This window comes from Salmo salar, chromosome ssa21 (genome assembly GCF_905237065.1).
Source record: "Salmo salar chromosome ssa21, Ssal_v3.1, whole genome shotgun sequence".
Classification (NCBI taxonomy): Eukaryota; Metazoa; Chordata; class Actinopteri; order Salmoniformes; family Salmonidae; genus Salmo; species Salmo salar.
The window spans coordinates 57,228,462-57,255,973 of NC_059462.1; the positions used below are offsets into that span (position 1 = coordinate 57,228,462).

The following is a 27,512-nucleotide window of genomic DNA, read 5'->3' on the forward strand; positions in this document are numbered from 1 at the left end:
TCAGCCACCCCCCAGTCATAAGACTGTTCTCTCTCCTACCGCACGGCAAGCGGTACCGGAGCGCCAAGTCTAGGACAAAAAAGGCTTCTCAACAGTTTTTACCCCCCAAAACCATAAGACTCCTGAACAGGTAGTCAAATGGCTACCTGGACTATTTGCATTGTGTGGATGAAAGGCAGGTGGGTTTAGAGATCATTATATTGTGTGGATGAAGGGCAGGTGGGTTTAGAGATCATTATATTGTGTGGGTGAAGGGCGGGTGGGTTTAGAGATCATTATATTGTGTGGATGAAAGGCAGGTGGGTTTAGAGATCATTATATTGTGTGGATGAAAGGCGGGTGGGTTTAGAGATCATTATATTGTGTGGGTGAAGGGCAGGTGGGTTTAGAGATCATTATATTGTGTGGGTGAAGGGCAGGTGGGTTTAGAGATCATTATATTGTGTGGGTGAAGGGCAGGTGGGTTTAGAGATCATTATATTGTGTGGGTGAAGGGTGGGTGGGTTTAGAGATCATTATATTGTGTGGGTGAAGGGTGGGTGGGTTTAGAGTCATTATATTGTGTGGATGAAGGGCAGGTGGGTTTAGAGTCATTATATTGTGTGGATGAAGGGCAGGTGGGTTTAGAGATCATTATATTGTGTGGGTGAAGGGCGGGTGGGTTTAGAGATCATTATATTGTGTGGATGAAGGGCAGGTGGGTTTAGAGATCATTATATTGTGTGGGTGAAGGGTGGGTGGGTTTAGAGATCATTATATTGTGTGGGTGAAGGGTGGGTGGGTTTAGAGTCATTATATTGTGTGGATGAAGGGCAGGTGGGTTTAGAGTCATTATATTGTGTGGATGAAGAGCAGGTGGGTTTAGAGATCATTATATTGTGTGGGTGAAGGGTGGGTGGGTTTAGAGATCATTATATTGTGTGGGTGAAGGGCGGGTGGGTTTAGAGTCATTATATTGTGTGGATGAAGGGCAGGTGGGTTTAGAGTCATTATATTGTGTGGGTGAAGGGCAGGTGGGTTTAGATATCATTATATTGTGTGGGTGAAGGGCAGGTGGGTTTAGAGATCATTATATTGTGTGGATGAAGGGCAGGTGGGTTTAGAGTCATTATATTGTGTGGATGAAGGGCAGGTGGGTTTAGAGATCATTATATTGTGTGGATGAAGGGCAGGTGGGTTTAGAGATCATTATATTGTGTGGGTGAAGGGCAGGTGGGTTTAGAGTCATTATATTGTGTGGATGAAGGGCAGGTGGGTTTAGAGATCATTATATTGTGTGGATGAAGGGCAGGTGGGTTTAGAGATCATTATATTGTGTGGGTGAAGGGCAGGTGGGTTTAGAGTCATTATATTGTGTGGGTGAAAGGCAGGTGGGTTTAGAGTCATTATATTGTGTGGATGAAGGGCGGGTGGGTTTAGAGATCATTATATTGGGTGGGTGAAGGGCAGGTGGGTTTAGAGTCATTATATTGTGTGGATGAAGGGCGGGTGGGTTTAGAGATCATTATATTGGGTGGGTGAAGGGCGGGTTGAATAAAGAAAAACAATACTCCCCCAAAAAAATCCATAAAATGTATAATTCTTGTACAATTTCTATCCATTGCCTACATTTAGTGCATAAGCCTAAGCTTTAAGGCCTAACTTTACGCGAACCAAATATCCTACAATCAGTTTCGGGAACGGGCAGAAACAGTTAACGCCGATCCACTGAGCCAAAAAGGACGACGCCGGAGATGAATTCAACAAGAGAAAAGCTGTGAAACGGAGAGTTGAAAATAGAGGAAGGGAAGGACAGAAAAGTAAAATTTGGGAAAGATTAGGTGAGGTAGTAATAGAGGATGATAGCAGTGCTGGCTACGTTATGTAGCGATGGATGATAGCAGTGCTGGCTACGTTATGTAGCGATGGTTGATAGCAGTGCTGGCTACGTTATGTAGCGATGGATGATAGCAGTGCTGGCTATGTTACGTGGCGATGGTTGATAGCAGTGCTGGCTACGTTATGTAGCGATGGATGATAGCAGTGCTGGCTATGTTACGTGGCGATGGTTGATAGCAGTGCTGGCTACGTTATGTAGCGATGGATGATAGCAGTGCTGGCTACGTTATGTAGCGATGGATGATAGCAGTGCTGGCTACGTTATGTAGCGATGGATGATAGCAGTGCTGGCTATGTTACGTGGCGATGGTTGATAGCAGTGCTGGCTACGTTATGTAGCGATGGATGATAGCAGTGCTGGCTACGTTATGTAGCGATGGATGATAGCAGTGCTCGCTATGTTACGTGGCGATGGATGATAGCAGTGCTGGCTATGTTACGTGGCGATGGTTGATAGCAGTGCTGGCTACGTTATGTAGCGAAGGATGATAGCAGTGCTGGCTACGTTATGTAGCGATGGATGATAGCAGTGCTGGCTATGTTACGTGGCGATGGATGATAGCAGTGCTGGCTATGTTACGTGGCGATGGATGATAGCAGTGCTGGCTATGTTACGTGGCGATGGATGATAGCAGTGCTGGCTCTGTTACGTGGCGATGGATGATAGCAGTGCTCGCTCTGTTACGTGGCGATGGATGATAGCAGTGCTCGCTATGTTACGTGGCGATGGATGATAGCAGTGCTCGCTATGTTACGTGGCGATGGATGATAGCAGTGCTGGCTATGTTACGTGGCGATGGATGATAGCAGTGCTGGCTATGTTACGTGGCGATGGTTGATAGCAGTGCTGGCTACGTTATGTAGCGATGGATGATAGCAGTGCTGGCTACGTTATGTAGCGATGGATGATAGCAGTGCTGGCTACGTTACGTGGCGATGGATGATAGCAGCGCTCGCTCTGTTACGTGGCGATGGATGATAGCAGCGCTGGCTCTGTTACGTGGCGATGGATGATAGCAGCGCTGGCTCTGTTACGTGGCGATGGATGATAGCAGCGCTGGCTCTGTTACGTGGCGATGGATGATAGCAGCGCTGGCTACGTTACGTGGCGATGGATGATAGCAGCGCTGGCTCTGTTACGTGGCGATGGATGATAGCAGCGCTGGCTATGTTACGTGGCGATGGATGATAGCAGCGCTGGCTACATTACGTGGCGATGGATGATAGCAGCGCTGGCTCTGTTACGTGGCGATGGATGATAGCAGCGCTCGCTCTGTTACGTGGCGATGGATGATAGCAGCGCTGGCTCTGTTACGTGGCGATGGATGATAGCAGCGCTGGCTCTGTTACGTGGCGATGGATGATAGCAGCGCTGGCTCTGTTACGTGGCGATGGATGATAGCAGCGCTGGCTACGTTACGTGGCGATGGATGATAGCAGCGCTGGCTCTGTTACGTGGCGATGGATGATAGCAGCGCTGGCTACGTTACGTGGCGATGGATGATAGCAGCGCTGGCTACGTTACGTGGCGATGGATGATAGCAGCGCTGGCTCTGTTACGTGGCGATGGATGATAGCAGCGCTGGCTCTGTTACGTGGCGATGGATGATAGCAGCGCTCGCTCTGTTACGTGGCGATGGATGATAGCAGTGCTGGCTCTGTTACGTGGCGATGGATGATAGCAGCGCTGGCTCTGTTACGTGGCGATGGATGATAGCAGCGCTGGCTCTGTTACGTGGCGATGGATGATAGCAGTGCTGGCTCTGTTACGTGGTGATGGATGATAGCAGCGCTGGCTCTGTTACGTGGCGATGGATGATAGCAGCGCTGGCTACGTTACGTGGCGATGACGTGAGGAACTATACAAATTAGCCAGTCACAACACGGGGACCTCAGATAGGCCTATGGCACATCAAGGGAACTCTAGCCTTCTGTTTAGATGGGTTAAATGGAAACTGAAATCTGGACACTGTCAATAACCTCTAACATTTTAATATATAACTCGTGCAGAATGAGTATTTCTTGCAGTAAAATGATACACCAAATGTACATTTTTTTGACTCGGGAACAGGAGTGGCGAAATATGATTTCTTTCTTTCAGCATCTTGAGAGAATGTGAATGTGCAGTTAGCACCTTTACAGACGGTCCCTGTTTTTATCAGGATCATAACAGCTGATGGTATCTGTGTTTGACATACTGTCTGTAGAGGTGTTGTATTTATCAGCATCATAACAGCTGATAGTATTTCAACCACAGTTAGGGAGCGTCTGTAAAGGTGCTGTCTTTATCAGCATCATAACAGCTGATGGTATCTGTGTTTTAACATACTGTCTGTAGAGGTGTTGTATTTATCAGCATCATAACAGCTAATAGTATTTCAAACATAAAATATGGATCCAAGATGAACTGAAATCTGATCAGAAACATGTTGGGTTGTTTTCACAGCTTTCTATTTCCTTACAACCGGTCAAACTGATTTTGCACCGAAAATCTCTTTTTTTTGTTGTTATTGCATTTTCTACCCGGTCCCTAAACGTCTTTGCTCCGCGAAAGATGACAGAACTTTACGGATGTCAACTAGATCGAGGCATTAATGTCATTTATGACATCATTCTGTTGAGTAAGAGTTGATTTAGACTTCTAGGGCAACATATAATGACCGCACGCATCTAATTATAGACTAAACTGACTAAGAAATTGCCTACCAAAATGTTGCCTACCAAAATGTTGCCTACCAAAATGTTGCCTACCAAAATGTTGCCTACCAAAATGTTGCCTACCAAAATGTTGCCTACCAAAATGTTGCCTACCAAAATGTTGGAAATAAACAGAAATATCATATTAATGCACTCCTGTCAAAAAAAAAAAAAAATAACAATTTGAAAAAATAAATAAACAAAAAATAATCGCTCCACCACGTCTGACTTGCTCCGTCTCTCTGACTTGCTCCGTCTCTCTGACTTGCTCCACCACGTCTGACTTGCTCCACCACGTCTGACTTGCTCCGTCTCTCTGACTTGCTCCGTCTCTCTGACTTGCTCCGTCTCTCTGACTTGCTCCGTCTCTCTGACCCTACGGGCCCTGTTCCCTACAATAGGCCAGAACCCTACAAAATAGGCCAGAACCCTACGGGCCCTGTCCCCTACAAAATAGGCCAGAACCCTACGGGCCCTGTCCCCTACAAAATAGGCCAGAACCCTACGGGCCCTGTCCCCTACAAAATAGGCCAGAACCCTACGGGCCCTGTTCCCTACAATAGACCAGGGCCCTGTTCCCTAAAATAGGCCAGAACCCTACGGGCCCTGTCCCCTACAAATAGGCCAGAACCCTACGGGCCCTGTTCCCTACAATAGGCCAGAACCCTACGGGCCCTGTTCCCCTACAATAGGCCAGAACCCTACGGGCCCTGTTCCCTACAATAGGCCAGAACCCTACGGGCCCTGTTCCCTACAATAGGCCAGAACCCTACGGGCCCTGTTCCCTACAATAGGCCAGAACCCTACGGGCCCTGTTCCCTACAATAGGCCAGAACCCTACGGGCCCTGTTCCCTACAATAGGCCAGAACCCTACGGGCCCTGTTCCCTACAATAGGCCAGAACCCTACGGGCCCTGTTCCCTACAATAGGCCAGAACCCTACGGGCCCTGTTCCCTACAATAGGCCAGAACCCCTACGGGCCCTGTTCCCTACAAATAGGCCAGAACCCTACGGGCCCTGTTCCCTACAATAGGCCAGAACCCTACGGGCCCTGTTCCCTACAAATAGGCCAGAACCCTACGGGCCCTGTTCCCTACAATAGGCCAGAACCCTACGGGCCCTGTTCCCTACAATAGGCCAGAACCCTACGGGCCCTGTTCCCTACAATAGGCCAGAACCCTACGGGCCCTGTTCCCTACAATAGGCCAGAACCCTACGGGCCCTGTTCCCTACAAAATAGGCCAGAACCCTACGGGCCCTGTTCCCTACAATAGGCCAGAACCCTACGGGCCCTGTTCCCCTACAATAGGCCAGAACCCTACGGGCCCTGTTCCCTACAATAGGCCAGAACCCTACGGGCCCTGTTCCCTACAATAGGCCAGAACCCTACGGGCCCTGTTCCCTACAAATAGGCCAGAACCCTACGGGCCCTGTTCCCTACAATAGGCCAGAACCCCTACGGGCCCTGTTCCCTACAATAGGCCAGAACCCTACGGGCCCTGTTCCCTACAATAGGCCAGAACCCTACGGGCCCTGTTCCCTACAATAGGCCAGAACCCTACGGGCCCTGTTCCCTACAATAGGCCAGAACCCTACGGGCCCTGTTCCCTACAATAGGCCAGAACCCTACGGGCCCTGTTCCCTACAATAGGCCAGAACCCTACGGGCCCTGTTCCCTACAATAGGCCAGAACCCTACGGGCCCTGTTCCCTACAATAGGCCAGAACCCTACGGGCCCTGTTCCCTACAATAGGCCAGAACCCTACGGGCCCTGTTCCCTACAATAGGCCAGAACCCTACGGGCCCTGTTCCCTACAATAGGCCAGAACCCCTACGGGCCCTGTTCCCTACAATAGGCCAGAACCCTACGGGCCCTGTTCCCTACAATAGGCCAGAACCCTACGGGCCCTGTTCCCTACAATAGGCCAGAACCCTACGGGCCCTGTTCCCTACAATAGGCCAGAACCCTACGGGCCCTGTTCCCTACAATAGGCCAGAACCCTACGGGCCCTGTTCCCTACAATAGGCCAGAACCCTACGGGCCCTGTTCCCTACAATAGGCCAGAACCCTACGGGCCCTGTTCCCTACAATAGGCCAGAACCCTACGGGCCCTGTTCCCTACAATAGGCCAGAACCCTACGGGCCCTGTTCCCTACAATAGGCCAGAACCCTACGGGCCCTGTTCCCTACAATAGGCCAGAACCCCTACGGGCCCTGTTCCCTACAATAGGCCAGAACCCTACGGGCCCTGTTCCCTACAATAGGCCAGAACCCTACGGGCCCTGTTCCCTACAATAGGCCAGAACCCCTACGGGCCCTGTTCCCTACAATAGGCCAGAACCCTACGGGCCCTGTTCCCTACAATAGGCCAGAACCCTACGGGCCCTGTTCCCTACAATAGGCCAGAACCCCTACGGGCCCTGTTCCCTACAATAGGCCAGAACCCTACGGGCCCTGTTCCCTACAATAGGCCAGAACCCTACGGGCCCTGTTCCCTACAATAGGCCAGAACCCTACGGGCCCTGTTCCCTACAATAGGCCAGAACCCCTACGGGCCCTGTTCCCTACAATAGGCCAGAACCCTACGGGCCCTGTTCCCTACAATAGGCCAGAACCCTACGGGCCCTGTTCCCTACAATAGGCCAGAACCCCCACGGGCCCTGTTCCCTACAATAGGCCAGAACCCTACGGGCCCTGTTCCCTACAATAGGCCAGAACCCTACGGGCCCTGTTCCCTACAATAGGCCAGAACCCTACGGGCCCTGTTCCCTACAATAGGCCAGAACCCTACGGGCCCTGTTCCCTACAATAGGCCAGAACCCTACGGGCCCTGTTCCCTACAATAGGCCAGAACCCTACGGGCCCTGTTCCCTACAATAGGCCAGAACCCTTACGGGCCCTGTTCACTACAATAGGCCAGAACCCTACGGGCCCTGTTCCCTACAATAGGCCAGAACCCTACGGGCCCTGTTCCCTACAATAGGCCAGAACCCTACGGGCCCTGTTCCCTACAATAGGCCAGAACCCTACGGGCCCTGTTCCCTACAATAGGCCAGAACCCTACGGGCCCTGTTCACTATATAGACCAGTGTCATTTGAGACACAGCTCTTCTGTTGAACCTCCTGACTTCAACTCTCAGGTACTAATACCCATTAGTGGCCTGGGACGGCGAGACGCCTGGGACGGCCAGAGGCCTGGGACGGCGAGACGCCTGGGACGGCCAGACGCCTGGGACGGCCAGACGCCTGGGACGGCGAGACGCCTGGGACGGCGAGACGCCTGGGACGGCCAGACGCCTGGGACGGCCAGACGCCTGGGACGGCCAGACGCCTGGGACGGCCAGACGCCTGGGACGGCCAGACGCCTGGGACGGCGAGACGCCTGGGACGGCCAGACGCCTGGGACGGCCAGACGCCTGGGACTGTGAAGAATGCTCTCGGTTGGTATCTCATGCATGTCAGAGAGGTTTCCCAGGGTATTGCTTAAGACAAATCACCAGGTCAAACTGAGGGGTTAGCTCCCTGCTACAGTAGAACAGTTGCAGTACGGATGACAAAAGAGCATTGGCATTACACTGGAGCACCAGTCACAAAACTATTTACATCGTTGTGTGTGTCTCCCCCCCCCACCTGGACAGCAGGCCAAAAACGATTGGAAATAGGTGTATATTACGACTTTGAATAAATGTAAAATGTTTGTTATGTTTACATCCATCCTACGGTGTTTTCATTCTAGGAAATAATCTGTTGAATATGGAAGACAATCAATAACAGGATGAAAGTAGATAAAGGCTACTAACAGATTAATATCATCGTTTTCAATACCTTAACTTGAGAAATAAATAAATAAATAATATATATATATATGCCCTAATATAAAAGACTATGAGAAAAGCATGGGCATCAGTCTGGCCAATACCAGGAGAGAGAGAGACAGAGAGAGACAGAGACAGAGACAGAGACAGAGACAGAGACAGAGAGAGAGAGAGAGAGAGAGAGAGAGAGAGAGAGAGAGAGACAGAGACAGAGACAGAGACAGAGACAGAGACAGAGAGAGAGAGAGACAGAGAGAGACAGAGAGAGAGAGAAAGAGAGAGAGAGAGAGAGAGAGAGAAATCTTCAGCCCACAACTCTACACTGAAATCTCTCCGCTATTTCTGTCATAGTCAGATGTCTATTACTGTTGTGACTAGTTGCACAAGTATGAACATAACAACGCCCATACAAACATGTCCTAGATCTATTTTAAAATCAGTTAGTCAACAGTTTTTAAGGCTGGATAATTGTTTTATTTTAAGGTAGTTTTGTGGGTCTTGTGCTGATTAATCAAACAGCCACCTTTCTGACATGGAATCCAAACCGGCCGCGAGTGTGCGCCATCGTGCATAAATGTATTTTGGTCCCCCCCACACCAAACGCGATCACGAAAAGCAGGTTAAAATATCAAAACAAACTCTGAACCAATTATATTAGTTTGGGAACAGGTCGAATAGCATTAAACATTTATGGCAATTTAGCTAGCTAGCTTGCAGTTGCTAGCTAATTTGTCCTATTTAGCTAGCTTGCACTTGCTAGCTAATTTGTCCTATTTAGCTAGCTTGCTGTTGCTAGCTGATTTGTCCTATTTAGCTAGCTAGCTTGCTGTTGCTATCTAATTTGTCCTATTTAGCTAGCTTGCTGTTGCTAGCTAATTTGTCCTATTTAGCTAGCTTGCTAGCTAATTTGTCCTATTTAGCTAGCTTGCTAGCTAATTTGTCCTAGCTAGCTTGCTGTTGCTATCTAATTTGTCCTATTTAGCTAGCTAGCTTGCTGTTGCTATCTAATTTGTCCTATTTAGCTAGCTAGCTTGCTGTTGCTATCTAATTTGTCCTATTTAGCTAGCTAGCTTGCTGTTGCTATCTAATTTGTCCTATTTAGCTAGCTAGCTTGCTGTTGCTATCTAATTTGTCCTATTTAGCTAGCTAGCTTGCTGTTGCTATCTAATTTGTCCTATTTAGCTAGCTAGCTTGCTGTTGCTATCTAATTTGTCCTATTTAGCTAGCTAGCTTGCTGTTGCTATCTAATTTGTCCTATTTAGCTAGCTAGCTTGCTGTTGCTATCTAATTTGTCCTATTTAGCTAGCTAGCTTGCTGTTGCTATCTAATTTGTCCTATTTAGCTAGCTAGCTTGCTGTTGCTAGCTAATTTGTCCTATTTAGCTAGCTAGCTTGCTGTTGCTAGCTAATTTGTCCTATTTAGCTAGCTTGCACTTGCTAGCTAATTTGTCCTATTTAGCTAGCTTGCACTTGCTAGCTAATTTGTCCTATTTAGCTAGCTTGCTGTTGCTAGCTGATTTGTCCTATTTAGCTAGCTAGCTGTTGCTATCTAATTTGTCCTATTTAGCTAGCTTGCTGTTGCTATCTAATTTGTCCTATTTAGCTAGCTAGCTGTTGCTATCTAATTTGTCCTATTTAGCTAGCTTGCTGTTGCTATCTAATTTGTCCTATTTAGCTAGCTAGCTGTTGCTAGCTAATTTGTCCTATTTAGCTAGCTTGCTGTTGCTATCTAATTTGTCCTATTTAGCTAGCTTGCTGTTGCTATCTAATTTGTCCTATTTAGCTAGCTTGCTGTTGCTATCTAATTTGTCCTATTTAGCTAGCTTGCTGTTGCTATCTAATTTGTCCTATTTAGCTAGCTTGCTGTTGCTATCTAATTTGTCCTATTTAGCTAGCTTGCTGTTGCTATCTAATTTGTCCTATTTAGCTAGCTTGCTGTTGCTATCTAATTTGTCCTATTTAGCTAGCTTGCTGTTGCTATCTAATTTGTCCTATTTAGCTAGCTTGCTATCTAATTTGTCCTATTTAGCTAGCTTGCTGTTGCTATCTAATTTGTCCTATTTAGCTAGCTTGCTGTTGCTATCTAATTTGTCCTATTTAGCTAGCTTGCTGTTGCTATCTAATTTGTCCTATTTAGCTAGCTTGCTGTTGCTATCTAATTTGTCCTATTTAGCTAGCTTGCTGTTGCTATCTAATTTGTCCTATTTAGCTAGCTTGCTGTTGCTAGCTAATTTGTCCTATTTAGCTAGCTTGCTGTTGCTATCTAATTTGTCCTATTTAGCTAGCTTGCTGTTGCTATCTAATTTGTCCTATTTAGCTAGCTTGCTGTTGCTATCTAATTTGTCCTATTTAGCTAGCTTGCTGTTGCTATCTAATTTGTCCTATTTAGCTAGCTTGCTATCTAATTTGTCCTATTTAGCTAGCTTGCTGTTGCTAGCTAATTTGTCCTATTTAGCTAGCTTGGTGTTGCTATCTAATTTGTCCTATTTAGCTAGCTTGCTGTTGCTATCTAATTTGTCCTATTTAGCTAGCTTGCTGTTGCTATCTAATTTGTCCTGGGATATAAACATTAGGTTGTTATTTTACCTGAAATGCACAAGGTCCTCTACTCCGACATTTAATCCACACATAAAACGGTCAACCGAATCGTTTCTAGTCATGTCTCCTCCTTCCAGGCTTTTTCTTCTCTTGACTTTATATTGCGATTGGCAACTTTCATAAATTAGGTGTATTACCGCCACTGACCTCGTTCGTCTTTCAGTCACCCACGTGGGTATAAGCAATGAGGAGTTGGGACGTGGGTACCTGCTTCTATAAACCAATGAGGAGATGGGAGAGGCAGGACTTGCAGCGCGATCTGTGTCAGAAATAGAACTGACTTCTATTTTAGCCCTTGGCAACTCAGATGCTCGTTGGCGCTCGCGAGCAGTGTGGGTGCAATAACTGAAGCATATAGACTTCTAAATTTATTAATCAAACGCTGGGCGCACGTGACGCGAACGGTGTAGTCAGCCTGCTAGGCGTCACAGGATCAGAGCTGCAAACAGAGAAATAGATGAAACCTGGGGAATCCCCACACTATGAGCTCATAGACCCCCCCCAATCTTCCCAAGAAAGCTCAGAATTCATCAGGTTACCCACTAAATTGGACATGGAAATATACATTTCTGGATTGATCATCATTCACAAGTACCACATAACCCCACCAAGAGAAAGGAGTTTTGTATTACATTGTTTAGTACTAGTGAACGTTTGTTTAGATGTTTAAATACTTACATAATTAAAGCCTCCCACTCAAAGAAGTTCTCTTCATTTGCAGGGCCTGTCAAGAAGCACGGAAATGTAAAGTCACGATACGAGTCTGACTTCGTTTGTTCCTGTAGCTAACTAGCTAGTTAAGGCTACAGGTCCAAGAAGCCACAGAAACACTACTGGTTTCTAAATCATACATCAACCAGAGATGCATTACGTGGTCAAAAGTATGTGGACACCCCTTCACATTAGTGAACTCGGCTATTTCCGAACCACACCCTAGTTGCCGACAGGTGTATTAAAATTAAAAGCACACAGCCCATGCAATCTCCATAGACAAACATTGGCAAAAGAATGGCCTCAAATGAGGAGCTCAGTGCGTTTCAACGTGGCGCTGTCATAGGATGCCACTTTTCCATCAAGTCAATTCGTCAACTTTTCTGCCCCTGGTCAACTGTAAGTGCTTTTATTGTGAAGTGGAAACGTCTAGAGGCAACAAAAGCTGAGCCGTTTAGTGGTAGGCCACATAAGCTCACAGAACGGCACCGCGGAAGAGTACAGCGCGTTAATCGCTGCTGCTACTCTCTGTTCATCATATATGCATAGTCACTTTAACTATATCTACATGTACATACTACCGCAATCAGCCTGACTAACCGGTGTCTGTATGTAGCCTCTCTACTGTATATAGCCTCTCTACTGTATACAGCCTCTCTACTGTCTACAGCCTCTCTACTGTATACAGCCTCTCTACTGTATACAGCCTCTCTACTGTATATAGCCTCTCTACTGTATATAGCCTCTCTACTGTATATAGCCTCTCTACTGTATACAGCCTCTCTTCTGTATATAGCCTCTCTTCTGTATATAGCCTCTCTTCTGTATATAGCCTCTCTTTTTACTGTTGTTTTATTTCTTTACTTACCTATTGTTCACATAATACCTTTTTTGCACTATTGGTTAGAGCCTGTAAGTAAGCATTTCACTGTCAGGTCTACTACACCTGTTGTATTCAGCATTTCACTGTGAGGTCTACTACACCTGTTGTATTCAGCATTTCACTGTGAGGTCTACTACAGCTGTTGTATTCAGCATTTCACTGTGAGGTCTACTACACCTGTTGTATTCAGCATTTCACTGTGAGGTCTACTACACCTGTTGTATTCAGCATTTCACTGTGAGGTCTACTACACCTGTTGTATTCAGCATTTCACTGTGAGGTCTACTACACCTGTTGTATTCAGCATTTCACTGTGAGGTCTACTACACCTGTTGTATTCAGCATTTCACTGTGAGGTCTACTACACCTGTTGTATTCAGCATTTCACTGTGAGGTCTACTACACCTGTTGTATTCAGCATTTCACTGTGAGGTCTACTACACCTGTTGTATTCAGCATTTCACTGTGAGGTCTACTACACCTGTTGTATTCAGCATTTCACTGTGAGGTCTACTACACCTGTTGTATTCAGCATTTCACTGTGAGGTCTACTACACCAGTTGTATTCAGCATTTCACTGTGAGGTCTACTACACCTGTTGTATTCAGCATTTCACTGTAAGGTCTACTACACCAGTTGTATTCAGCATTTCACTGTGAGGTCTACTACACCTGTTGTATTCAGCATTTCACTGTAAGGTCTACTACACCTGTTGTATTCAGCATTTCACTGTGAGGTCTACTACACCTGTTGTATTCAGCATTTCACTGTAAGGTCTACTACACCTGTTGTATTCAGCATTTCACTGTAAGGTCTACTACACCTGTTGTATTCAGCATTTCACTGTGAGGTCTACTACACCTGTTGTATTCAGCATTTCACTGTGAGGTCTACTACACCTGTTGTATTCAGCATTTCACTGTAAGGCGCACGTGACAAATAAACTTTGATTTGACATCTAGTGGAAAGCCTTCCCTGAAGAGTGGAGGCTGTTATAACAGCAAAGGGGGGACCAACTCCATATTAATGCCTTCCCTGAAGAGTGGAGGCTGTTATAGCAGCAAAGGGGGGGACCAACTCCATATTAATGCCTTCCCAGAAGAGTGGAGGCTGTTATAGCAGCAAAGGGGGGGACCAACTCCATATTAATGCCTTCCCTGAAGAGTGGAGGCTGTTATAGCAGCAAAGGGGGGACCAACTCCATATTAATGACTTCCCTGAAGAGTGGAGGCTGTTATAGCAGCAAAGGGGGTGACCAACTCCATATTAATGCTTTCCCAGAAGAGTGGAGGCTGTTATAGCAGCAAAGGGGGGACCAACTCCATATTAATGCCTTCCCTGAAGAGTGGAGGCTGTTATAGCAGCAAAGGGGGGACCAACTCCATATTAATGACTTCCCTGAAGAGTGGAGGCTGTTATAGCAGCAAAGGGGGGGACCAACTCCATATTAATGCTTTCCCAGAAGAGTGGAGGCTGTTATAGCAGCAAAGGGGGGGAACCAACTCCATATGAATGCCTTCCCAGAAGAGTGGAGGCTGTTATAGCAGCAAAGGGGGGGGACCAACTCCATATTAATGCCTTCCCTGAAGAGTGGAGGCTGTTATAGCAGCAAAGGGGGGACCAACTCCATATTAATGACTTCCCTGAAGAGTGGAGGCTGTTATAGCAGCAAAGGGGGGACCAACTCCATATTAATGCTTTCCCAGAAGAGTGGAGGCTGTTATAGCAGCAAAGGGGGGGAACCAACTCCATATGAATGCCTTCCCAGAAGAGTGGAGGCTGTTATAGCAGCAAAGGGGGGGACCAACTGCATATTAATGCCTTCCCTGAAGAGTGGAGGCTGTTATAGCAGCAAAGGGGGGGACCAACTCCATATTAATGACTTCCTGAAGAGTGGAGGCTGTTATAGCAGCAAAGGGGGGGAACCAACTCCATATTAATGCCTTCCCTGAAGAGTGGAGGCTGTTATAGCAGCAAAGGGGGGGACCAACTCCATATTAATGACTTCCCTGAAGAGTGGAGGCTGTTATAGCAGCAAAGGGGGTGACCAACTCCATATTAATGCTTTCCCAGAAGAGTGGAGGCTGTTATAGCAGCAAAGGGGGGACCAACTCCATATTAATGCCTTCCCTGAAGAGTGGAGGCTGTTATAGCAGCAAAGGGGGGACCAACTCCATATTAATGACTTCCCTGAAGAGTGGAGGCTGTTATAGCAGCAAAGGGGGGGACCAACTCCATATTAATGCTTTCCCAGAAGAGTGGAGGCTGTTATAGCAGCAAAGGGGGGGAACCAACTCCATATGAATGCCTTCCCAGAAGAGTGGAGGCTGTTATAGCAGCAAAGGGGGGGGACCAACTGCATATTAATGCCTTCCCAGAAGAGTGGAGGCTGTTATAGCAGCAAAGGGGGGGACCAACTCCATATTAATGACTTCCTGAAGAGTGGAGGCTGTTATAGCAGCAAAGGGGGGGAACCAACTCCATATTAATGCCCATGATTTTGTAATGAGATGTTCGACGAGCAGGTGTCCACATACTTTTGACCATGTAGTGTACGTTTGCTAACTAAGTAATAGGTTTATATAATCTCTCACCTGCAACGATCCCCTCGGGTGGGTTTAGAGTCAGCTCTAGGATAAGGACGAAAGCAGAAAGTACACATTACTGTCATGTTGTAACGTTAAATATGTCACGTTATTAAGCGCTAGTCATTTTGATAAGAGGCCACAGACTAGCTCCACATTTACACCCAGGAAGGCAAGTAAAAAGGGTGACGTGGCAATCAACTAATTCAAATGTAAAAGGTTTGAAAATAGTCTACTGATTCTATTGATAGTTTCACTTTAGTGGAAGGCAGGCTAACCACCAGTTGCAAAAAAACAACATCTACATTTGGCTAACGATGCTAGCTAGCTAATGTTATTGACGCTAGCTAGTTAGCAGCCAGTTTATGAGTTAACGTGGCTAGCTAGCTGTCAAATATAATAAAACTCACGCTTATACTCAGCCATCAGTCTTTTTAACGCAGTACCAGCCATTTGTAAAAATAAAAAAATTACAGACTCAAACTGAAAAATAAAAACAGAAAAAAAAAAACAATCACGCCTGTCTTTCGGTTGACAACGCAGCTGCTAACAGCTGATGAACTGCGCATGTCTACACTTCCGGTTTGTAGAAGTAAGGAACAGCTCCCGAGATGCAACAGCGCCACCTGTTGGAAGAACTCTAGGTTTACATATGAACACCTGTTGGAAGAACTCTAGGTTTACATATGAACACCTGTTGGAAGAACTCTAGGTTTACATATGAACACCTGTGTGTCAGAGAATCAATGTCTGTTTGCTAAACAAAAACATCACTACATATACTAGCTTGGATTACTATATACTTTTTATTTGTAAAGATGTTGTAATTACTTACTTTTAATTTCTTATTCATATATATATATATATTATATATATATATATTTTTTTTAAACTGCATTGTTGGTTATGGGCTCGTAAGTAGGCATTTCACTTTAAGGTCTACACCGGTTGTAATCGGCGCATGTGACTAATACATTTGATATCGCCTACGATTCCTAATGTGTGGCCTAGGAAGTTAGCAACAGCCTTTCAGCACCTTTCTCACAAAACATCCACAAAGCATGCAAAGAAGGAAGCCGAGTACCAGGAAGTCAAATACCAAATTATATTCGTTGTATACAGTAGTAAAGGACAACAAATAATATACAAGTCACTAGAAAACCAGAAGGATCAGACAGGACCAAGATTTTCAATGCCATACAACTCTCCATCCGTGGTCTCCAACTGCTCCTAAACACAAGTAAAACTAAATGCATGCTCTTCAACCATTCGCTGCCCACACCTGCCTGCCTGTCCAGCATCACTACTTTGGGCGGTTCTAACTTAGAATTTGTGGACAACTACAAATACCTAGGTGTCTGGTTAGACTGTAAACTCTCCTTCCAGACTCACATTAAGCATCTCCAATCCAAAGTTAAATCTAGAATCGGCTTCCTATTTCACAACAAAGCATCCTTCACTCATGCTGCCAAACTTACCCTCGTAAAACTGATCCTACCGATCCTTGACTTCGGCGATATCATTTACAAAATAGCCTCCAATACCCTACTCAATAAACTGGATGCAGTCTATCACAGTGCCATCCGTTTTGTCACCAAAGCCCCATATACTACCCACCACTGCGACCTGTAAGCTCTCGTTGGCTGGCCTTCGCTTCATAATCGTCGCCAAACCCACTGGCTCCAGGTCATCTACAAGACCCTGCTAGGTAAAGTCCCCCCTTATCTCCGCTCACTGGTCACCATAGCAGCACCCACCTGTAGCACGCGCTCCAGCAGGTATATCTCACTGGTCACCCCTAAAGCCAACTCCTCCTTTGGCCGTCTCTCTTTCCAGTTCTCTGCTGCCAATGATGGGAACGAACTATAAAAATCTCTGAAACTGGAAACACTTATCTCCCTCACTAGCTTTAAGCACCAGCTGTCAGAGCAGCTCACAGATCACTGCACCAGTACATAGCCCATCTATAATTTAGCCCAAACAACTACCTCTTCCAGTACTGTATTTATTTAGCTCCTTTGCACCCCATTATTTCTACTTTGCACTTTCTTCTACTACAAATCTACCATTCCAATGTTTTACTTGCTATATTGTATTTACTTTGCCACCATGGACTTTTTTTTGCCTTCACCTCCCTTATCTCACCTCATTTGCTCACATTGTATATAGACTTATTTTTCTACTGTATTATTGACTGTATGTTTTGTTTCACTCCATGTGTAACTCTGTGTTGTTGTATGTTGTCGAACTGCTTTGCTTTATCTTGACCAGGTCGCCGTTGTAAATGAGAACTTGTTCTCAACCTGGTTAAATAAAAAGGTGAAATAAAATAACTAAAATAAATCACTATAGACCCAGAAGAACCAGAGGACCTTGTGTTACCTACTCAAGCTCCAAATCAACACACACACATTGCAGAATTTGATCGTCTTTGAATGCAGGTAGAAGAGAAGTTCATGAAGTCTGCTTATAGCTTAGCTAACAGTGCATAAGAACAAAAGAAAGTAAAAAAAAAAAAAAAAAATGGTTAAAGTCTGGGTGGATTCTTTTATTTTGTCATAAAATATCAGTGATGTCAGCGGGATGGGTAAAATTCTGGAGAAATCCAGCAAGTACAGCTCAACTAGTCCCCTTGCGTCTGTGTGGAGAGGGGGAATAAAACAGAAAGCTAAGTTGTATCCTTTCTTCAAGTGACCTTAAAAAAAAAAAAAAAAAACATTTACCCTTTTCAAATCATATCACCAAGACATTTCTGTTCACAATACTGTTCAGTTAGCATTTGGTCTATACACAGCCATTCATCATTCAGATCGTATGGCCATACAGGGGTGAAATGAGAAAATGGATGATTTGGCCCATATATTTAGCAAAATGTACTTAACAAACCAAAAAAAAGACAAAAACACAATACAAGTCACTGGAGAAACAGAATGATCAGAGGACGTTGTGTTACCTCAACCTGTGGTAGATTGGAAGTACATCCCAAAATGGCACCCTATTAACTATACAGTGCATGACTTTTAGTCAAAAAGTAGTGCACTTTAAAGGGAATAGGGTGCCATTAGGGTCAGAATCTGAATGACAGTTAGACCTCCACATCACCGTTGTCCTGTGTGTGTGTGTGTGTGTGTGTGTGTGTGAAACAAATACATATTCTCAAAACAGTTCATCCTCGTTATGAATATAAACAAGAAATGGATCGGCGGCATGAAATCCAGCTTGTGATCATGACAAAAGAGGACCATGGCTACGTCCCAATTCACTACCTTGCACTCGTTCACTCAACCTCATGCATTTTAAAATGGAATGGACTGGTGTGAGGAGTATGGTGGTGGTGGAAACTCCCTTTAGCCATGATGCACCAATGCAATGCTTTAAAAAGCATGAAGGGGGATTGAACGAGTGGGTCCCCTGTGGCTCAGTTGGTAGAGCATGGTGTTTGCAACGCCAGGGTTGTGGGTTCGATTCCCACGGGGGGGACCAGTACGGAGAAGGGAAAAAAAATAAAAAATGTATGAAATGTATGCATTCACTACTGTAAGTCGCTCTGGATAAGAGCGTCTGCTAAAAATTACTGAAATGTAAAAAATGTAAAATGGTAGAGAATGTGAATGTAACCCATTTAACAGTCCGTCTTTCTTAATGCTGTGGGTTTTCATTGTAAACAGAACCCTGCCTCCCCTCACAACATGTAGGGCTTGGGGGGGAGAGCGGATCGATCAAACAAAAAAAATATATTTATAACGCTTAACGATTATTGAAAATAAAAACATGTTTTGAGTGATGCTGCTCTTCAAGTGTATCTGTCCTCAGAGGAGGAGGAGAGGGGTCCGTACACCTTTAAGAGGGGCCTCAGAGAGAGCGGGGAGAGAGGAGAGCCTCAGAGAGAGCGGGGAGAGAGGAGAGCCTCAGAGAGAGCGGGGAGAGAGGAGAGCCTCAGAGAGAGCGGGGAGAGAGGAGAGCCTCAGAGAGAGCGGGGAGAGAGGAGAGCCTCAGAGAGAGAGGGGAGAGAGGAGAGCCTCAGAGAGAGAGGGGAGAGAGGAGAGCCTCAGAGAGAGAGGGGAGAGAGGAGAGCCTCAGAGAGAGAGGGGAGAGAGGAGAGCCTCAGAGAGAGAGGGGAGAGAGGAGAGCCTAGAGAGAGCGGGGAGAGAGGAGAGCCTCAGAGAGAGAGAGCGGGGAGAGAGGAGAGCCTCAGAGAGAGAGAGCGGGGAGAGAGGAGAGCCTCAGAGAGAGAGAGCGGGGAGAGAGGAGAGCCTCAGAGAGAGAGGGGAGAGCCTCAGAGAGAGAGAGGGGAGAGAGGAGAGCCTCAGAGAGAGAGAGGGGAGAGAGGAGAGCCTCAGAGAGAGAGAGGGGAGAGAGGAGAGCCTCAGAGAGAGAGAGGGGAGAGAGGAGAGCCTCAGAGAGAGAGAGGGGAGAGAGGAGAGCCTCAGAGAGAGAGAGGGGAGAGAGGAGAGCCTCAGAGAGAGAGGGGAGAGAGGAGCCTCAGAGAGGGGAGAGAGGAGAGCCGCCAGTCTGCTGTTGAAAGACATCAATAGTATCCTCGTCTTCCATCTCAAGCTGTCAACACAAGGTCATTAAGTCAGCAAAATAAGTATCTCGTCTTTGGTACATTGATTAGCAACTTAGTTCTTCTGAATCTATTATGAAGGACTTATGAAAGTGTAAGTGAAACCGTCACCTACCTGTGCAGGTGTGTCAGTCTCGTTAATAGGCTGTCCGTCAAACCTAAACCTTATCTGTCTAATTGACAAACCCTGAAAAAAAGAAGGGGAAAAAAAAAGAGAGGTTATAACATAAAAAAATAAAAACCTGGTCAAGTAAGTTGGTCAGGAGTCGCCCTGGCAAGGCTGTCCAATCAGTCTCAAAGATAAACATTGTTTTAGGTGAGCAGAAGACGAATGTAAAGTGGAAGGAAAGCCTCACCTGTCTTTCGCAGTACGCCTTCATCAGCTTGCTGAGCGGAGTATGCCTTTTAATTTTGAACTGGACTACTGACCCATCTTGACCCGCAACCTTTAGGTTGATGTGGTCGTTTTCAGTCTTCACTCCTTCCTGAAAACAGAAAGGACAATAGTTTAAAAAAAAAAACACGTTACATAGTGTGATCATATAAACATAGTTGTCATGTCAAGCATTAGGGGACTGTGCAAAACTTTTAGGATTTGGTTTAATTTAAGCATCTCAACACTCATTGTAACATGTTAGCAAGCTAGTTAAGCTAATTGTAATTTGTGATAGTGGAGGCTAGCGGTTCACAATGCTAACGGTTGTTTTGTGTTGGACTTTTTTAATATTTGACCATAGAGATTATTCTCTCTTTTGCAACAAAAAAAAGTCCTAAGATCTAACAAGTTGACAATCACGGCCACATTAGGAGCTGAGTTCAGACTGGCGGTGAGTAATATTCCTGCCTGGCGTCAAACATGTGTTTGTGTTTACCTTTTAGTTAGCCATGCTACCCTAGTTAGCTAGCTAATACATAGAGTATATTATCCATCCATTAATGCGGTGGGGGGGGTTCAGGCTAACGTTAGCTCGGTCAAAAAGCCGCAAAAAACACCAAAAACCTCGGGCCCTATTCCAATGCGCACAGAAAAAGTCACAATGGCGCTGTTGTTTTCAATGAAACCATCACTTTACAATACACCAAGAGTAGATAAGTACTATAGTATAGACCACATCTATTAGATAGTGGACTAGTTAGACATTTATTTTATTTTTCTACACGCAACAAAAAAAACGTTGCACGGCCACATAACAAATCCGCAAATCAACGAACCTTTTGTTTTCTGCTTTTTTTACCCGCTCAAATGCGGAATCTGCCATGTAAACACACACATATATACACTCAACTGGCAAAATACTACGAAATATGGAAAATAAATCGCTCATAGAAACAACATGGCTTACCTTTGGCTTTTCTTCAGACATTGTGTAGCTTAGTTATTGCTCAACGATGTAGTAATTTACAGACGGCTAAATATATATATATTTTTTGTTGCGCTTTTTCACTTCTCTCAGTGTTCTCCGTTTCGACCAGGAGCGCGCATAATGTTTTAAACTCTGATTGGCTCACGGGGATCACGTGTCTATATTTTTTTTTTCTAGGGACCGCGCACACATGAGCGCGCAAATCTGTTTTATACGCGCTCCCGAGAATTACACAAGACAAGACAAGCATTTTTTTTTTTATCCACAATTTCGTGATATTCGAGTATTGCTGCAACAAGATCTGTAAATCAATTTATTAACTGTGTAAAGATTACAAAAATAAACAGCGCAATAAAAACATTTTTTTTTAATAAAAACAAAATTTTTCAAATTGTTTAGAGCGGAGGAAAATCTCTAATATCAAATTGAACAGCTTTAATCTAGCATAAAGACTAGTAAAACACAAACAGAAATGCATCACAAAACCTTAAATATTTGACTGTTTTTGGACAACTTTTGATACGAAATTTACATTTTTAAATGTTTTAAAATTTTAGTCATCACTTACAGTAGTGAATGCATACATTTCATTTCATACATTTTTTTGTTGCCGTACTGGTCCCCCCCCCGTGGGAATCGAACCCACAACCCTGGCGTTGCAAACACCATGCTCTACCAACTGAGCCACACGGTTGCGGTTCCAGCTTGTACGGCTCCCTGGACGAACACCTTAATAACATTAACAAAATATATACAAAAATAAGACTCATATCAAAAAGAAGTAACAAAGACAAAATAGAAACAAATCTGTGTTGATTTATCGAGCATTTGTGGTTTATTTGGCAGCATTTCATAGTGTGACTGATTTTACTAATTGCATTACTACTGTACAAAGTTAGAGGTGTGCTATTTGATAGATTCCCCCGCTGCTACTACCCTGGGCTTCCAGAGGGGTGACCTGAGGGTCTACCCACCCTACCCTGGGCTTCCAGAGGGGTGACCCGAGGTCAAACCCTCCCTACCTCGGGATTCCAGTGGGGAGACCTGAGGTCAAACCTCCCCTACCCTGGGCTTCCAGTCGGGAGACCTGCGGTCAAACCTCCCCTACCCTGGGCTTCCAGAGGGGTGACCTGAGGTCTACCTACCCTACCCTGGGCTTCCAGAGGGGTGACCTGAGGTCTACCTACCCCCTTCCCTACCTTGGGCTTCCAGTGGGGTGACCTGAGGTCAAACCGCCTCTACCCTGGGATTCCAGTGGGGTGACCTGAGGTCTACCTACCCCCTCCCTACCTTGGGCTTCCAGTGGGGTGACCTGAGGTCAAACCTCCCCTACCCTGGGCTTCCAGTGGGGTGACCTGAGGTCTACCTACCCCCTCCCTACCTTGGGCTTCCAGTGGGGAGACCTGAGGTCAAACCGCCCCTACCTTGGGCTTCCAGTGGGGAGACCTGAGGTCTACATACCCCATCCTACCTTGGGATTCCAGTGGGGAGACCTGAGGTCTACATACCCCATCCTACCTTGGGCTTCCACTTAAAAAACCAAAAATTAAATGTTAAGCGAGCAGTCGTTCCTATACCAAATACAGTAAAAAATAAATTTTAAAAAATGGCTACCCATCCACATCACTCAGACCAACTGACTCTCCTAGCCTGGCTACCCATCCACATCACTCAGACCAACTGACTCTCCTAGCCTGGCTACCCATCCACGTCACTCAGACCAACTGACTCTCCTAGCCTGGCTACCCATCCACATCACTCAGACCAACTGACTCTCCTAGCCTGGCTACCCATCCACATCACTCAGACCAACTGACTCTCCTAGCCTGGCTACCCATCCACATCACTCAGACCAACTGACTCTCCTAGCCTGGCTACCCATCCACATCACTCAGACCAACTGACTCTCCTAGCCTGGCTACCCATCCACATCACTCAGACCAACTGACTCTCCTAGCCTGGCTACCCATCCACATCACTCAGACCAACTGACTCTCCTAGCCTGGCTACCCATCCACATCACTCAGACCAACTGACTCTCCTAGCCTGGCTACCCATCCACATCACTCAGACCAACTGACTCTCCTAGCCTGTCTACCCATCCACATCACTCAGACCAACTGACTCTCCTAGCCTGGCTACCCATCCACATCACTCAGACCAACTGACTCTCCTAGCCTGGCTACCCATCCACATCACTCAGACCAACTGACTCTCCTAGCCTGGCTACCCATCCACATCACTCAGACCAACTGACTCTCCTAGCCTGGCTACCCATCCACATCACTCAGACCAACTGACTCTCCTAGCCTGGCTACCCATCCACATCACTCAGACCAACTGACTCTCCTAGCCTGGCTACCCATCCACATCACTCAGACCAACTGACTCTCCTAGCCTTACTCTCCTATTCTCCACCAATCAGGCCTTTACGGTATATTGCCCTGACGGAAGCCACTCCTCAGTAAAAGGCACATGACAGCCTGCTTGGAGTTTGCCAAAAAGGTACCTAAAGGGCTCGAAGACCATGAGAAACAAGATTCTCTGGTCTGATGAAACCAAGATTGAACCCTTTGGCCTGAATGCCAAGCGTCACGTCTGGAGGAAACCTGGCACCATCCCTACGGTGAAGCATGGTGGTGGCAGCATCATGCCGTGGGGATGTTTTTCAACGGCGTAGACTGGGAGACTAGTCAGGATCGAGGGAAAGATGAACGGAGCAAAGTACAGAGAGATCCTTGATGAAAACCTGCTCCAGGCTATAGCAGACCCCCTCTAATGACTGGCTATAGCAGACCCCCTCCAATGACTGGCTATAGCAGACCCCCTCTAATGACTGGCTATAGCAGACCCCCTCCAATGACTGGCTATAGCAGACCCCCCCCTCCAATGACTGGCTATAGCAGACCCCCTCCAATGACTGGCTATAGCAGACCCCCTCTAATGACTGGTTATAGCAGACCCCCAATAATGACTGGCTAAAACAGACCCCCTCCAATGACTGGCTATAGCAGACCCCCTCCAATGACTGGCTACAGCAGACCGCCTCCAATGACTGACTACAGCAGACCCCCCCTCCAATGACTGGCTATAGCAGACCCCTCCAATGACTGGCTACAGCAGACCCCCTCCACCAATGACTGGCTATAGCAGACCCCCTCCAATGACTGGCTCCAGCAGACCCCTCCAATGACTGGCTACAGCAGACCCCCTCTTCCAATGACTGGCTATAGCAGACCCCCCCTCCAATGACTGGCTATAGCAGAACCCCCCTCCAATGACTGGCTACAGCAGACCCCCCCTCCAATGACTGGCTATAGCAGACCCCCTTCCAATGACTGGCTATAGCAGACCCCCTCCAATGACTGGTTATAGCAGACCCCCAATAATGACTGGCTAAAACAGACCCCCTCCAATGACTGGCTATAGCAGACCCCCTCCAATGACTGGCTACAGCAGACCGCCTCCAATGACTGACTACAGCAGACCCCCCCTCCAATGACTGGCTATAGCAGACCCCCTCCAATGACTGGCTACAGCAGACCCCCTCCACCAATGACTGGCTATAGCAGACCCCCTCCAATGACTGGCTCCAGCAGACCCCTCCAATGACTGGCTACAGCAGACCCCCTCTTCCAATGACTGGCTATAGCAGACCCCCCCTCCAATGACTGGCTATAGCAGACCCCCCCTCCAATGACTGGCTACAGCAGACCCCCCTCCAATGACTGGCTATAGCAGACCCCCTTCCAATGACTGGCTATAGCAGACCCCCTCCAATGACTGGCTATAGCAGACCCCCTTCCAATGACTGGCTATAGCAGACCCTCTCCTCCAATGACTGGCTATAGCAGACCCCCTTCCAATGACTGGCTATAGCAGACCCCCTCTAATGACTGGTTATAGCAGACCCCCAATAATGACTGGCTAAAACAGACCCCCTCCAATGACTGGCTATAGCAGACCCCCTCCAATGACTGGCTACAGCAGACCGCCTCCAATGACTGACTACAGCAGACCCCCCCTCCAATGACTGGCTATAGCAGACCCCCTCCAATGACTGGCTACAGCAGACCCCCTCCACCAATGACTGGCTATAGCAGACCCCCTCCAATGACTGGCTCCAGCAGACCCCCTCCAATGACTGGCTACAGCAGACCCCCCCTCCAATGACTGGCTATAGCAGACCCCCTTCCAATGACTGGCTATAGCAGACCCCCTCTAATGACTGGTTATAGCAGACCCCCAATAATGACTGGCTAAAACAGACCCCCTCCAATGACTGGCTATAGCAGACCCCCTCCAATGACTGGCTACAGCAGACCGCCTCCAATGACTGACTTCAGCAGACCCCCCCTCCAATGACTGGCTATAGCAGACCCCCTCCAATGACTGGCTACAGCAGACCCCCTCCACCAATGACTGGCTATAGCAGACCCCCTCCAATGACTGGCTCCAGCAGACCCCTCCAATGACTGGCTATAGTAGACCCCCCTCCAATGACTGGCTACAGCAGACCCCCCCTCCAATGACTGGCTATAGCAGACCCCCTTTCCAATGACTGGCTATAGCAGACCCCCTTCCAATGACTGGCTATAGCAGACCCCCTTCCAATGACTGGCTATCGCAGACCCTCTCCTCCAATGACTGGCTATAGCAGACCCCCTTCCAATGACTGGCTATAGCAGACCCTCTCCTCCAATGACTGGCTATAGCAGACCCTCTCCTCCAATGACTGGCTATAGCAGACCCCCTTCCAATGACTGGCTATAGCAGACCCTCTCCTCCAATGACTGGCTATAGCAGACCCCCTTCCAATGACTGGCTATCGCAGACCCTCTCCTCCAATGACTGGCTATAGCAGACCCTCTCCTCCAATGACTGGCTATAGCAGACCCTCTCCTCCAATGACTGGCTATAGCAGACCCTCTCCTCCAATGACTGGTGTTACATTCCCCAGTTTCTGTGTTGTGCTTTTGTTTGTATGTGTGTGTTTCAGGATGGCTCCCTGAAATTCCTTTTAAGCAGCTGATTGGTCGGCCCCATTGATGATTGGAGAGCTGACCCCGCCCCCTCGTCAGGATACAGCTGTATCCCATTAGAGCTGATTGGTTTGTCCTATGTTGTGTGGCAAAGAAGGGGGTCGAGTGATAAATGGCAGATATGTGAGGGCAGAACTAATAAACGGGCTCTGCCCGATCACTAAAATGGCCACCCCGATCAGAACTACAGATCACAAAATGGCCGACTGCCAAAACTACAATTCCCAGAAGCAAGGGGAACCCTCAGAAGGTGGAGCCGACCCACAGATAAAAGGTCAAGAAAAACCAGGAAGGGAGAGAGAGGGCGGGAAGGATCTATGAACCATAGAGAAAGAGACAATCTACATTGGCTGGATTTACCGTGTACGAGCTGGACTGTTTTGGAATTACCTGTTGGCGTTTAGACCTGGACCTACCGAGAACCAGATTTGTGTACCGAACCCTGCTATCCTTGACCTTACCTGCGGCCTGGGTGGACCAGGACAGCGAAACAAACACACAGGTACTGTCATGTTCGAAATAACTTTCATTCTGGGCTGACTTTGGTGACAGTTTCCCACTTAATTTGTGACAAACGCTCCTAACTTTGAAGAGGTTTGCCACAGTTGGTTGTAGCAGAGAGAGAGAGGGGAAGGCACTCTGGGAGTGCTTAGGCAAGAGGCCTGCGGGCATACATATACCCGTAGTATATACTCTGTCTATGCACACTAGGTAAGACCTGTGCGGACCATACCCCTGTATTTCGGTTAGAGCACCAGGTGGTGCTCGTTAGGTAAGGTAGGAGAGGGGGCTTTGATATTTACTTTCTTTGCGCTCTTCAGTAGGTCCTATAATTGAGTGTAGTCTGGTCCAGGAGTGTGAAGATGAACGGAAAGGCTCTGGAGCAACGAACCGCCCTTGCCGTCTGTGCCTGGCCGGTTTCCTCTCTCTCCACTGGGATTCTCTGATCTAACCCTATTACAGGGGCTGAGTCACTGGCTTACTGGTGCTCTTCCATGCCGTCCCTAGGAGGGGTGCGTCACTTGAGTGGGTTGAGTCACTGACGTGGTCTTCCTGCCTGGGTTGGTGCCCCCCCTTGGGTTGTGCCATGGTGGAGATCTTTGTGGGCTATACTCGGCCTTGTCTCAGGATGGTAAGTTGGTGGTTGAAGATATCCATCTAGTGGTGTGGGGGCTGTGCTTTGGCAAAGTGGGTGGGGTTATATCCTGCCTGTTTGGCCCTGTCCGGGGGTATCATCGGATGGGGCCACAGTGTCTCCTGACCCCTCCTGTCTCAGCCTCCAGTATTTATGCTGCAGTAGTTTATGTGTCGGGGGGGCTAGGGTCAGTCTGTTACATCTGGAGTATTTCTCCTGTCTTATCCAGTGTCCTG

The 27,512-nt window shown here is 47.1% G+C and overlaps 2 protein-coding genes across 2 annotated transcripts in view; both read right to left on the minus strand.

The window, feature by feature from the left end:
• ube2g2 (ubiquitin-conjugating enzyme E2G 2 (UBC7 homolog, yeast)) overlaps window positions 1-15,775 on the minus strand; it is a 34,497-nt gene extending 18,722 nt beyond the window's left edge. Inside the window, exons 1-3 of the mRNA XM_014165761.2 lie at window positions 15,579-15,775; window positions 15,178-15,213; window positions 11,668-11,713 (exon numbers count right to left, since the gene is read on the minus strand). Of these exons, the coding sequence (XP_014021236.1) occupies window positions 11,668-11,713; window positions 15,178-15,213; window positions 15,579-15,621 (125 nt within the window). The 5' untranslated portion in view covers window positions 15,622-15,775. The remainder of the gene's footprint in view (window positions 1-11,667; window positions 11,714-15,177; window positions 15,214-15,578) is intronic.
• Window positions 15,776-19,464: 3,689 nt separating this feature from the next.
• On the minus strand, window positions 19,465-21,228 carry sumo3b (small ubiquitin like modifier 3b). The gene is made up of 4 exons (XM_014165762.2): window positions 21,079-21,228; window positions 20,092-20,220; window positions 19,851-19,922; window positions 19,465-19,725 (listed from the first exon to the last, which is right to left on the minus strand). The coding sequence occupies exons 1-4, from the start codon at window positions 21,097-21,099 to the stop codon at window positions 19,651-19,653; spliced, it is 297 nt and encodes a 98-aa protein (XP_014021237.1). The 5' UTR covers window positions 21,100-21,228; the 3' UTR covers window positions 19,465-19,650.
• Between the last annotated feature and the right edge of the window lie 6,284 nt (window positions 21,229-27,512).